This window comes from Neofelis nebulosa, chromosome X (genome assembly GCF_028018385.1).
Source record: "Neofelis nebulosa isolate mNeoNeb1 chromosome X, mNeoNeb1.pri, whole genome shotgun sequence".
NCBI classification, from domain to species: Eukaryota; Metazoa; Chordata; class Mammalia; order Carnivora; family Felidae; genus Neofelis; species Neofelis nebulosa.
Window position 1 is genome coordinate 112,346,634 of NC_080800.1, and position 12,757 is coordinate 112,359,390.

The window sequence follows — 12,757 nt, forward strand, 5'->3', positions numbered from 1 at the left end:
AGTTCAAGATGGAGGGCGTCTCCTGTAATTGTCTGTCTTAGCTTGTTGCAGAATGACTTTTCTTTCAGAAGTTTGAGGTGGAGATCCAGCTGGGCAAGCTAAAAGTACGGTCAAGTGGATTCAAATTCCTTGGATGGACTTTCAGGCCCATTTGCCTGTAAAAGTCCATTTCAGTGAGTGAATGGATGTTAGGCATAGGGCCCATTCTGGTATTCTAAAAGTCGACAAGGAAAACAAAATGTGACCTGGTTGAGTACTGAACAGTATTGAGCAGTATTCTTTATATTCTTATCCCTCTGCTGGAAATAAGTGGAATTTTTCATTAGTTTCTTCACATTAGTGTGTCAGGGCTTGTAGGCACTGAGTGCTAGTAAGTCTTAAACAGAGTCCTGAAAGAATAGTGCTGCACAGGATGTTGTCGCTGGAGGAAAAGCCTTGGTGCAACTTCATATAGAGGACCGTAAAACATTCTGTCTCCTGAAATTGTCATTTACATAAAAGCGGAGTTTTCTTGCTAGTTGCATCCACCACAGGGCATTTTGGTAACCTTTTGTCCTTGTTTTGGCAATTCGAATAGAAAGTTTTTGTCCTCTCCCCCACAACCCCCACCCTGACCCCAATTTCATCTTTCAAGCTCTACTACACCAGATGATGTATTTATTTATTTATTTATTTTTTACATTGTTTTGAAAGTAAAACCTGCTTCTGGAAGTAAAAACAATCACTCTTTTGTAGCTCAATAGTGGCATACCAGCCAGCCGGAGACAACAGCCACACCTTTGATGTCACAGCCATGTTCAAGTCCATTGGGATTTTCCTTGGGATCTTCAGTGGATCTTTCGCAATGGGTGCCGCTACTGGCGTGGTGACAGCTTTAATATCCTTTTTTTAATTTTCCTTGTTAACCTAACAAAGTGGTTGAATACTGTATTCCATGGTCTCTCCTAATTCCATAATTGTCACTGTGTTATAATTATTAACCTTATAACCAAGTACTTGGCTTGAAAACGTTAGGCAGTCATCTTTTCCGATAGATAAATAAAGGAATTTCATCGTTTTGCATTCAGCTCCATGCCCTCAAACTTTCACTAAAAGAGTCTAATTAGAGACAGTGACCCCTCCAAGATTGTAGACTAAATTGATATAAGGTAAATATATTTCACAGAGCCTCGGAGTATTCTGCACTACTCTTCGTTTGCTCTTTGTAGAATAGGACGAATAGAAATGTGCGACCACGATGCCTATTGAACAAAAGAGGCTTCCTGGGTTTAGACAGATGGGAGTTCATCTCAGCTCTTAACCGATTTTAACCTTCTGTTCCAGAGTCTTTGGCATTGCCACCAGTCTGCCACTGGAAATGTTGGGCAAGCCATTCTTATGTTCGTTCAAAAAACACTTCCTGATTGCCTCCTGCATGCCAGATGCTACGCTCTGGGCATCAAAGATGGACAAGACAAATGTGGCCTCTGCCTTCCTGGTGCTGCCTGTATAGGAGCACCGACATTTCGCCTGTGGACCTTTAGTGTAGGAAGGTGGCAGGTGGGGACAGCAGGGAAGATGAGTGGGACTAGATGACCTCTAAAGAGCTTCCAGTTCGAGAACTGTAAGATATTTTTATATAAAACAAATACTCTTTGGGGCACCTGGCTGACTCAGTCAGTAGAGCGTGTGACTCTTGATCTCAGGGTTGTGAGTTCAAGCCCCACATTGGGTGTAGAGGCTACTTAAAAGTAAAATCTTTAAAAAAAAATTTTTAAATCTATCTTTATTTTTGAGAGAGAGACAGAGTGTGAGCAGGGGAGAAGCAGAGAGAGAGGGAGACACAGAATCCGAAGTGGGCTCCAGGTCCCGAGCTGTCAGCACAGAGCCCGATGCGGGGCTCAAACTCACGAACCGTGAGATCGTGACCTGAGCCGCAGTCGGACGCTCAATCAACTGAGCCGCCCAGGCACCCCAAAAGCAAAATCTTAAAAAAAAAAAAAAAAAAAAAAAAAAAAAAAGAAACTTTTTTCAAGGATCTGTAAGTTTGCTCTACTTCAGCTTTGCGCTGGAAGGGACTCGTCTTATGGCTTTTTACAGGTGAACTGAGGCACAAAGAGACAGTAAGATGTTCTGAAGGAGGAACCAGTATCACTGCCCGTTAATAATCTCCTTGAGGGTAGGGAGTATATCTTGTTAGGAATCTTTTTGTTGTGGTGCACAGTTGTTGAAGCGAATGTAGACTCCAGTCTGAGATTTGTCACAGGTCTACACAGGCCCTTCTCCCCTTGACTAACAAAATACTTTTGAGATTAGTATACGTGGGTGACGTGCCTCAGTTGCTTCATCATGGACTACTCTGCATCACAGAGGTGCTAGGGGATCAAATGAACATGAAATCTCATGGAAATGCCATGTTCTGAGTGAATGTAAATCGCTATAATTACGGAAGCTGTCTTGCTTCGGGTTGCAGATTTATAATCAGAGCTGGCATGTTGTGTGTCTGCTCTGTCACTCCCGTCTCTGCCTGTCCTTTATGATGTGGTTTCCGGCAAGGCATGCGATACCCATAAAACGATTGGATTGACAAAACTGCGGCTTCCTCATGGAAGCAAAGACTGCTGACTCCTCAGTATGACGCTCACTTTAAGAGTTCCTTCGCTTTGGTGCCTCCTTATTCTGTGACTTTTGTGTTAGACTGGAGAACCCTTCTTGCGTGGTTGCCTTGCTTCGACTTTTATTTTTTTTTTCTAGTCGCACTTCTGTATCACGAGATCTTGTTATCAACCTTGACGGTCTTACGTGACAAAGTTCACCAAATTACGGGAGTTCCATTTGTTGGAGACAGGCTTGTTCTTCTTGATGTCCTGGAGTACTTTCCTCTTGGCTGAAGCGTGGGGTTTCACAGGTAGGGTCCTTGCCCCTTTTCATTGTAAACGTTCACAGGGAGTGACTTTAGCAGTCATTTTTTTTTTTCTACCTGTGGGCAGAGCTTCTAATATTTGAACAAACTCGTTAGGGTTGGGATTTACGCAGTTACTTCATGGTATAAAAAGAAAAGATTTTTAACAGAAGTGGTTCCTCTTAACAAAGTAAGTGACAACTGGAAATTCCAACACTGAGCATATGATCTTCTGTGAAGTAAAAGCCTCACTCTGAAAGTCGGGAATTCTCCTTTGATGTGAACTTGGAACTTGTTGTCTTTATAGGTGTGGTTGCAGTGTTGTTCTGCGGCATCACACAGGCTCATTACACGTACAATAATCTGTCCACAGAGTCTCAGCATAGAACTAAACAGGTAAGACAAACTTTAGTTTGTGAATAAACTTTTCCTCCTTGCAGCAAAACAGAAGTCTTTTTTTTTTGTTACTGAAAAATCATCTTTAGTTGGTTCCAAACAATGCCTATTCATTTCAGCTTCTCTCACTTCGACTCTGGAAATCGATGGGGGTTGAAGGGTGGCAGCTCTTAGGGTAGAGATAGTTCAGCAGAAAAGCGAGGGGTCATTAGTATCGTGGCTCCAGCGATCAGTTAGCTTCCTTTCCTTGTTTTCCTAAGAGGAACGTTTTGGAAGTTCGTTCAGGTCTGACTAGAAGTACCTCCGGGTGATAGAAATAAGGTCCATTTCTGACCCGACTGGGTCTGCTGCCGAGTGACCCAGAGAAGAGAAGATCGACTTCCTTTCAGGCACTTCACAGCCGCTGTGTTTCCAGGAACGTCAGCTACACCAGTGCTTGGGTTTCCCATGGTATTGAATAATCAGTTGTGCAGGGTACCTGAAGGGAGTTCTAAAGGAAATAGACGTAGGGTTTTCTAGTCTTACAAAGTGTATGGAACGAGTGGATGAACAATATGTAATGTCTGGAATAGAAACCAATGCATGCCCGATTATGGTTATATCGAGAAATCGAAGCTTTCCGTTTTCCCAAATGATTAGAACACAGTGAGATTACCCGGGAAAGGACTCCTCTGATAAAGCAGGAGCAAATGTCCTAATTCTTTTTTTCTTTCTTCTGGAGCCAGAAATGTAGCATATGAACCTGTGCTTTTTTCTAACTCCTCAAGAGATTAGACTTTTCTTCCCCAAGCATATGCACTGGGGCTACAAATCCCTTTTACAAATTCATTCACTTCATTAAGTGTAGAGAAGAAAATCAGCTGGGGTATTTGGCATTTTTTCTAGGCAATGAGGTGGGGAATTCAGAAACAACAAGGCAGGAGTTTCCAGTCTTATTGGTGATATGAAGCTTGTATAGCAGTAAAAAAAAAATCCCAGATTAATAGAACTTCTAGATTCTGTGTTTCAGATGATATGTCCTACAAGAGGTCAGAGAAGTGGAGAGAGGGTTTGAGGCCTGAAGAGGCGGGAAAACTATCAGAGAAGAAATGGTACACCTAGAAAGATAGGAAGGATTCAGAAAAGCCTAGAAAAAGCATAAGCATAAGAAAAAAAACCCACAGGGAAATAATACCAGCAAAGGTGGAAACAGAAAGTAGGTAACCTTAGCGAATAGAAGCAGCGAAGTGTGGCCCCGGGGGTTGGCAGTCAATGACCAGACCTGCCTGTAAGGTCTGTGAGCTGAGGATGATGTTTACATTTCTCCAGTGGTTGGAAACAGATCGAAAGAAGAAGAATATTTTGTGACACATGAAAATTATATGAAATCCAGATTTCGGTGTCCGCTAGTAGTTTTCTTGGCACACTGCCACACCCTTGTTTTTTTTTTTTTTTTTTTTTAGCGTGTAGTCCGTGGCTGCTTTTGTGCTTCATTGGCAGAATTGAGTGACTGTGACAGGGACCGTGTGGCCTGCAAAGCCTCAAATATTTACTTTCCCTTTGGTCCTTCCCAGGAAAAGTTTGCCAACCCTTGGTGTTATGGATTAAAACAGAGATTCTGTGTTGTTCCAAATCCTGGTTCCAGTACTTGCTGGCTGTGTGACAGGGGCAAGTTACATAACTTCTCTGTGCTTCAGTTTTATTATCTTTAAAATGAGGATAATCATAATACCTAGCTCACGGAGTTGTGAGATTAAAACAAGATAATGCTTGTAAAAGTTGCAAGCATAGTACCAGGCGCATGATAAAAACTGTCTTAGCTATTAAACTAAAAAAGTTTAGCTTGATAATTAAGCAAATGAGTAACTAATAATAATAGTATATTAAGTCATTTAAAGTAAATTAAATATATACTTACTTATTTCCATTTTTAATTCCTATTTTTCAAGAATGAGGCAACTCCGGTTTAGAAAGGTTAACTTGCCCGGAGCTACACAGCCAGCTAGTGGGAAAAGCAGGATTCAAGCCAAGGCATTTTGACCCCCGGGCCCATGTTGTTACTTAACCACTACCCTGTTTAGTGGGCCAGAGGGCTCACGTTCAAGAGCAGTGGTAGATAACTCTGATGGACCGAGGGATGTGGATTACAGAGGGCCTGGAATTCATTCAGTCGGCAAATCTTGAATCCCTATCGTGTCAGTAACACTTGACAGGCAGTGGTGTGAAGTGGTGGGGGTGGGCAGGCAGCAGGGGAGGAGACAGAGCATGTGGCTATAACGCGTAAGCCCCTGCTCCCTAAATGAGGGCTAAGACCCGAGTCAAAAGTGAAATCACACAAGGAGGTGATACAAGACTTGTCATGAAGCAATGCCAAGAGAAGAGAATTTGAACTAGATATTCCAGCCTAAAAGAGGGAAGGGTCTTCAAACTGCCATGCTGAGAGAGACCCCCTGGGTGAGGGTGCAGGATGGGGGTGTCAGGGACACAGTCAGGGGCCCTTTGCGGCAGTAGGGGCAGGTGGTGATGAAAGCCAGAAAGACAGACTAAGGCAGTGGCAGGGATGGCAAGGAACATCCCCAGAGAACACTTCACAAGGTTTGGAGAAGGAAGAGGAGAATGACTGAACATGGGGATTGGGCAAAGGAAGCCAATGGAGGGACATGCGGAGGCGACATTTCTGGCTTTCTCCGTGGGACCAGAAGCGTCATGTCTACGTTTGCTCCCCTCTGAAGCACATATTTTGGGGATGTACGTGGGCTTTACCTAGGGGAAGGGTCTGCTTCATTATCTTAGTGATAGTCATGTTTTCAAATGACGTAACTTAATGCACTTACTGGACTAACCTTTTAAAATTTCGTTTCAGTTGTTTGAGCTTCTCAATTTCTTGGCAGAGAATTTCATCTTCTCCTACATGGGACTGACACTGTTCACCTTCCAGAACCATGTCTTTAACCCGACATTTGTAGTAGGTGCATTTGTATCCTTTGTTATGTGTTCTAGTTTGAAAACTTGTTTTCACTTGAGGCTTGCGCTTGTTTTCTGGAGGGGTGGTTGATAAGAATACATTTAAATATATGAAATTTTCCTCTGAGTAAAACGAATAAGGATTTCAACTCTTGTTCCTATTCTACTGTATTCCATTCTCTCTTCGTTGTTGTTGAGTGCACAGATAACACAGGTCAAAATGACAGAAGGAAGTCCTACCCATCCCGCCAGTCCCCCAGAATACAACTGTCCTCTGTCATTGAAGGGGAGAGAGAAAGAGTGGGTCCTGGGGAAGAGTTTGCGCTCTGCTCCCTAAGGCAGTGGTTGCAGGAGGGTGAAAGGCCGACGGAGGCTGCTTTCTTCTGTCTTAGTCTCTGTCTCTGTCTTTAAAAAGCAGTCGAGGGGCGCCTGGGTGGCGCAGTCGGTTAAGCGTCCGACTTCAGCCAGGTCACGATCTCGCGGTCCGTGAGTTTGAGCCCCGCGTCAGGCTCTGGGTTGATGGCTCAGAGCCTGGAGCCTGTTTCCGATTCTGTGTCTCCCTCTCTCTCTGCCCCTTCCCCGTTCATGCTCTGTCTCTCTCTGTCCCAAAAATAAATAAAAAAAAAAAGTTGAAAAAAAAAAAAATTTAAAAAGCAGTCGAAATGGAAAAGCTGAGTCCATGAAAGCGAGTGCCAGCCTCGGGAGAAAGCAGGTGAAAATGGAATCTAACACATGTGGAGAGGGGTTGGCCTCCAGAGGGAGGAGGCACAGCTCCACTGTTGTCCCAGGAGAGGACAGGGCGTGTAAAGATGGCTGCCGTACACGAGTAAGATAGCATTCCTGTCTGCTGGCTTCTATTTTTATCTGTGGAGTAGGAGGTGGGAGCACCTGCTGAGAAGGAGGTAGGAGCAGGCGGCCTATCAGTTTTCTGTTGTAGAACAAATTAGCCTAAAATTTAGCAGCTTAAAACAACAAATATGTATTACCTCACACAATTTCTGAGGGTCAGGAATCCGGGAACAGCCTAGCTGGGTTCTGGCACAAAGATCTCTTGCGAGGTTACTGTCTCGCTCTGGGCTGGAACTGCACTCTCTCAGGACTTGACCGAGGGTGGGGGATCCTCCCCAGGCTCACTCACATGGCTGTTAGCTGGAGGCCTAAGTTTTTCTCCAGGGACTTCTCCATGGGGCAGCTCACAACATAGCTTCCCCCAGAGGGAGAGCGTCAAGATGGAAGCCAAAGTGTCTTTTATAACCTAATCTAGGAAGTGACCATCATCCCTTCCACCTCATCCTATTGGTCACACAGATGGACGCTGATACAGTGTGAGTAGGGACTACACAGAGGGGCGAGTACTAGGAGGCGGGGATCATTGGGAGCCATCTTGGAGGCTGTCTTCCACAGGTAATAGGAGTTTGGAGGAGATTTGGAAATAGTTGTAGAGAGTGGGGGAGCGAGTGAGCGAGTGACTTGACCAAAGAAATGCTGTGGGATTGCTGAGCGGTATTAGGGACCCATTTGGGTTTGAGGAATAGGTAACTGACAGTGGAATCAGTCTGCCCTGTTGTACTATTGTGTCCAGGAGTACTTGGCTGGCAGCATGAAGAAGACTGAGATGGGTCCTTGCAGGTTTGGGGTCTAGTCCAGTGACTACAGTGAAATCCCAGAGAGGGGCAGATGAATCCAGGGTATAGGGAAGAGTGTTATTTTTTAATTTCTTTTTCTTAAGCTTATTTTTTTTTTTATTTTGAGAGAGAAAGAGAGCGTGAGTGGGGGAGAGGGAGAGAGAGAATCCCAAGCAGGCTCCGTGCTGTCAGCATGTAGCCCGACTCAGGGCTCGATCTCACAAACTATGAGATCATGACCTGTGCCGGAATCAAGAGTCGAGACACTTAACCAGCTGAGCCACCCGGGCGCCCCGGGAAGAGTGTTAATAAGATGTGGCTGAGAATGGAAGTAAAGAGGAGAGAGGGCTGGACTGGTTGTTTGAGGGAAGAGTTGAGAACTCTTTGCGTGGGAGGTCCCAGGGAGGTGGGGGAACCATCCGAGTGGGATAGATAAACAAACATGGAAGCAGAGAGTGTGGTTGGGGGTGAGATGTTTGAATTAGTGGTTTCCAAAAGAAATAGTTTTAAAAACTGCTTCAGAATGAAGTTTCTGCCAAAGAGATTAGCAGAGGGGCGCCTGGGTGGCTCAGTCGGTTGAGCGTCCGACTTCGCTCAGGTCACGATCTCACGGTCCGTGAGTTCGAGCCCCGCGTCGGGCTCTGTGCTGACAGCTCAGAGCCTGGAGCCCGCTTCAGATTCTGTGTCTTCCTCTCTGTCTGCCCTTCCCCCATTCATGCTCTGTCTCTCTCTGTCTCAAAAATAAATAAACATTAAAAAAAAAATTAAGAAAAACAGATTAGCAGAAATATTTTTTAAATTAAGACTTTAAGCAGCATGTCTGTGAAAGTGAGGTCTTACTGAAATGCCATCCTGGAGTGTTTTCGTTTTCTGGGAACGAACTTCAGGCAAAAAAGAGAAAACCCTATAAATAAGAGAGGAACCCTAGCTGGAAGACTCCCATGAGACCAGTATAACTTCCTGTCCTGCCAGTCTTTGAAAATTTTTTGAGCAGTCAAGTGGCTTGATCCACTATACTTCTCCAGAAACGAGGCTAAATATTCTCCATAGGTTTCTGAGTCTGTTAGGAATTCCGGTTCCTCGGTACAAACGCCTACCATGAACATTGACTTTTACCGGGAGAGAGTTGTCCTCTTGCTGGCTCTATCAGTTCGGATGTAGGTTTGGTTTTATGTGACAGTGACCCAAATTAACCCAGGTTGAAGCAAGGTAGAAGTTTCTTTCTTTCTCATGTAAAAGTCTGAACTGGTGTGGCAGCTCTACCTCACAAAGTCATCAGGGACCCATGCAGCCTCCTTGCAACCATCCTTGGGGAATTGCCCTTTCTCTTAGGGGCCAAGGTGGCTCAGCCCTGTGTCCACCGATTCTTTTTAAGGACGTGACCCAAGATAGGTACACATCATTTCCACTTTAACATCCATTGGGTTACACTTACCTACAAGAGAGGCTGGGAATTACATTCTCTATCTAGGTGCCCATGTACACAGATGAAAATTGGAGGCGGAAGTGAGGAGTGTGTCCTCCTAGAGAGGAAGGGAAAGATAGATATTGGGGATAAAACTAGCAGTCACTGCCATGTTGGCCCACATGTTATTTTGTTTTTTCTTTTTTCAAGGAATCACTATTTTTTATTTCTTAAGTTTATTTATTTATTTTTGAGAGAGAGAGAGAGAGAGAGAGAGACACTGTACAAGTGGGGGAGAGGCAGATAGGGAGAGAGAGAATCCCAAGCAGGCTCAAACCCATGAAACCATGAGATCATGACCTGAGCCAAAACCAGGAGTCAGGTGCTTAACTGACTGAGCCACCCAGGCGCCCCACGGAATCGCTATTTTTAATGGTCTTTGTAGTCTAGAGTAGTTTTAGGTTTACAGAAAAATTGTGAGCATAATACAGAAAGCTTTCATATACCCCATGCCCAGGTTCCCCTGTTATTAACATCTCACATTAGCATGGTGCACTTGCCACAGTTCGTGAGCCAATATTGGCACATTATCATCACCTGAAGCTCATACTTTATTCAGGCTCTCAGAATTTTTCCCTCATGGCCTTTTCCTCATCCAAAATCCCATCCACGATGCCACATTTCATTTAGTTGTCATGCTTTGTTAAGTTCTGGTCGACCGTGGCAGTTTTGCAAACTTGTTTTTGATGACCCTTGATAGTTTTGAGGGGCTACTGGTAAAATGTTTTGCAGGGCGTGTCCCAACCAGAATTTGTCTGACATCTTCCCTGTGATTAGCCTGGGGTTGTGCATTCTTTGGGAGGAAGTCACAGAGGTAAGGTGCCATTCTCCTCGCGTTGAATCAAAGGTACATACTTGCAGGCATGCTAATAATGTTGGCGTCAGCCTTAATCACTTGATTGAGATAGTGTTGGTCAGGCCACTCCACTGTAAAGTTACTCATTTTCCCCCTTTCTATATCGTACCGCTTAAATGGAGTCCATCTCCTCAATGAGTTCTTTCCATGGGGTATTTATCTGTCCCCCTCCATTTATTGTTTTCTTGTCATTTATATCAGGATGGACTCAATGGTATTTATTTTATACTTTGGGTCATGATACATTACTACTTTCTAAAATCTTGTTGCCCAAACTGTTCCTGCTTTGGCCATTTGGAACTCTTTCAGTGGGTACTTTGTCCCTTTGTCCCCTTACCACCATCGTTATGTGTTTTGAATTTTTTTAAGTTTATTTATTTTGAGAGACAGCGCATGAGCGGCAGAGGGGCAGAGAGAGAGGGAGAGAGACAGAATCCCAAGCAAGCTCTGAACTGTCAGCATAGAGCACAGTGCAGGGCTCGAACCCACAAACCATGAGATCCTGACCTGAGCTGAAACCAAGAGTCGGATGCTTAACCGACTGAGCCACCCAGGGGCCCCGAAGTTTTGTTTTTTGTTTTTTGTTTTAAGTAGGCTTCACACTCAGCGTGGAGCCCAACACAGGGCTTGAACTCACAACCCTGAGATTAAGCCCTGAGCTGAGATCAAGAGTCAGATGCTTAACCGACTGAGCCACCCAGGCACCCCTTGAACACTTCCTTACTTCCTAGGGAAGATGCTTCACACTCTTCTTGTATATTTTCTGCCCTAGCCTTGAATCAGCCATTTTTCCAAGGATCCCTGGTTCCTCTTATTGGGGAATGGTATTAGATATCAGGACCTGGGCTGTAGTGTATTCAGTGCCATTGAGGTATCCTGGCTTCTAGGCCCTCTCAGCTGACACAGGGAGGAAATATGTATGTATATGCTAGCTGCTATATGTGTGTATATCTATAAATACATATGTAACCATCCGTATGTCTGTTAAGCTAAACATAAGTTCATACTGATGTCTCCAACTCTAATCTGTTACCACGTGCATCATCCTGGCCGCCTCCTCTTGACTGATCTGTGAACTCCGATTCCAATAGTGAGAAACCTGGCTCCCACCATTGGAGACCAAACTTCTGAAGATGGTCTTTCACCATCTTGAATGTGTAGTCTAAATAGCATTAATGGTAAAAAAGAAATTTGCCTTAACCTATTAATTTTAGGTTGCTATTTTCTTGGGAAGAGCTGCTAATATTTACCCCTTGTCCCTCTTACTTAATTTGGGTAGAAGAAGTAAGATTGGATCAAATTTTCAGCACATGATGATGTTTGCTGGTAAGTTGTAACTTTCCCTCTCTTAGCCTACTCCAAGAAGCCACTCACCACACATATGCCAACTTGATTTTAAATGGAAATGATGTGCTAGTAAGATGAGACTCCCTGAAATGTGGAAGTCGCAACCTCCAATAGAAAATTCTTTTTATAGTGTCCGATTCCCTTCTGTGAGAATGTTTTTCTGGTTTCAAATTCCTGGTTTAGAAATACAGCACATGTAGTGGAAAAGATAAAGATTAATGTATTTTCACACAAAAACCTGTTATGTATTTACGACAGCTGTATTCACAATTGCCAAAATCTGGAAATAGCCCAGTGGGTGAATGAATAGGCAAACCGTAGGATGTCCATGAGGCCACGGAGTGCTCCTCAGCACTGAAACACCAAACTGTGGATAAGCACAACATGGACGAACCCTCAGGGCATCGTGCAGAGTGAAAGAAGCCAGTCTCAAAAGGTTACATTCTCAAAAAAGACAAAAGCGTAGTGATGGAGAAATAGCTCGGGGGTTGGCAGGGGGTTGGCAGGGTGACAGAGAGGTTGGGCTAAAACTGTGTGGCCCCAAGGAATTCGGGGAGGGGGTTGGTGAGGGCGACGACACTGTTCTGTGTCTTAGTCGTGGTCGTGGCCACACACTTTGATGCATCATCAAAGCGCATGGGACTGTACCCCAGAAAAGAGTAGATTTTAGTATATGTGAACTTAAAAATAAAATGTTAACTATTATTAAAAGGTCAGGGCATGTCAGTATCATCTGCTAATTCTCTTTATCTGTGTATGCTTTCGTATGTTCATGTAGTTGTTCATGTGCTTCTGAGTTCTCAGAATGTGCTTTATTTCTCTGAATTTATGAAGCTCGCGTTGGTAATGAGTTATCGAAGGAAAAGACCTCTTCCGTTCCCTTCTAGGCCTCCGCGGCGCAATGGCATTTGCTTTGGCCATTCGGGATACTGCAACTTACGCACGGCAGATGATGTTCAGCACCACGCTTCTGATTGTGTTTTTTACTGTATGGGTATTTGGCGGCGGCACAACTGCCATGCTGTCATGCTTGCATATAAGGTAGGTAGCGCCTGGGGACCTCATTTGCAGTTAAATGATCATTCAGGGGGTTTTTTTCTTTTAATTAGGAGAAAATTCTAAGCTTTGACGAATGTATGAGGTTTTATTTCTTTCCTTTAAAAAAGTATACAACGTAGTACGGAGAAAATGGGAAATGGGCAAAAGAAAGTTCACACTTCGAGGGATGTCCTTCCAAGATCTCT

At 44.2% G+C, this 12,757-nt stretch overlaps 1 protein-coding gene across 4 annotated transcripts in view; it reads left to right on the plus strand.

Moving 5' to 3' along the window:
* SLC9A6 (solute carrier family 9 member A6) overlaps nucleotides 1-12,757 on the plus strand; it is a 63,496-nt gene that overhangs the window by 29,569 nt on the left and 21,170 nt on the right. For all 4 annotated transcript variants that reach the window (XM_058714430.1, XM_058714429.1, XM_058714427.1 and 1 more), the window contains 6 exons: nucleotides 736-882; nucleotides 2,787-2,887; nucleotides 3,189-3,277; nucleotides 6,120-6,233; nucleotides 11,381-11,492; nucleotides 12,401-12,554. In XM_058714430.1, coding sequence (XP_058570413.1) covers nucleotides 736-882; nucleotides 2,787-2,887; nucleotides 3,189-3,277; nucleotides 6,120-6,233; nucleotides 11,381-11,492; nucleotides 12,401-12,554 — 717 coding nt within the window. The remainder of the gene's footprint in view (nucleotides 1-735; nucleotides 883-2,786; nucleotides 2,888-3,188; nucleotides 3,278-6,119; nucleotides 6,234-11,380; nucleotides 11,493-12,400; nucleotides 12,555-12,757) is intronic.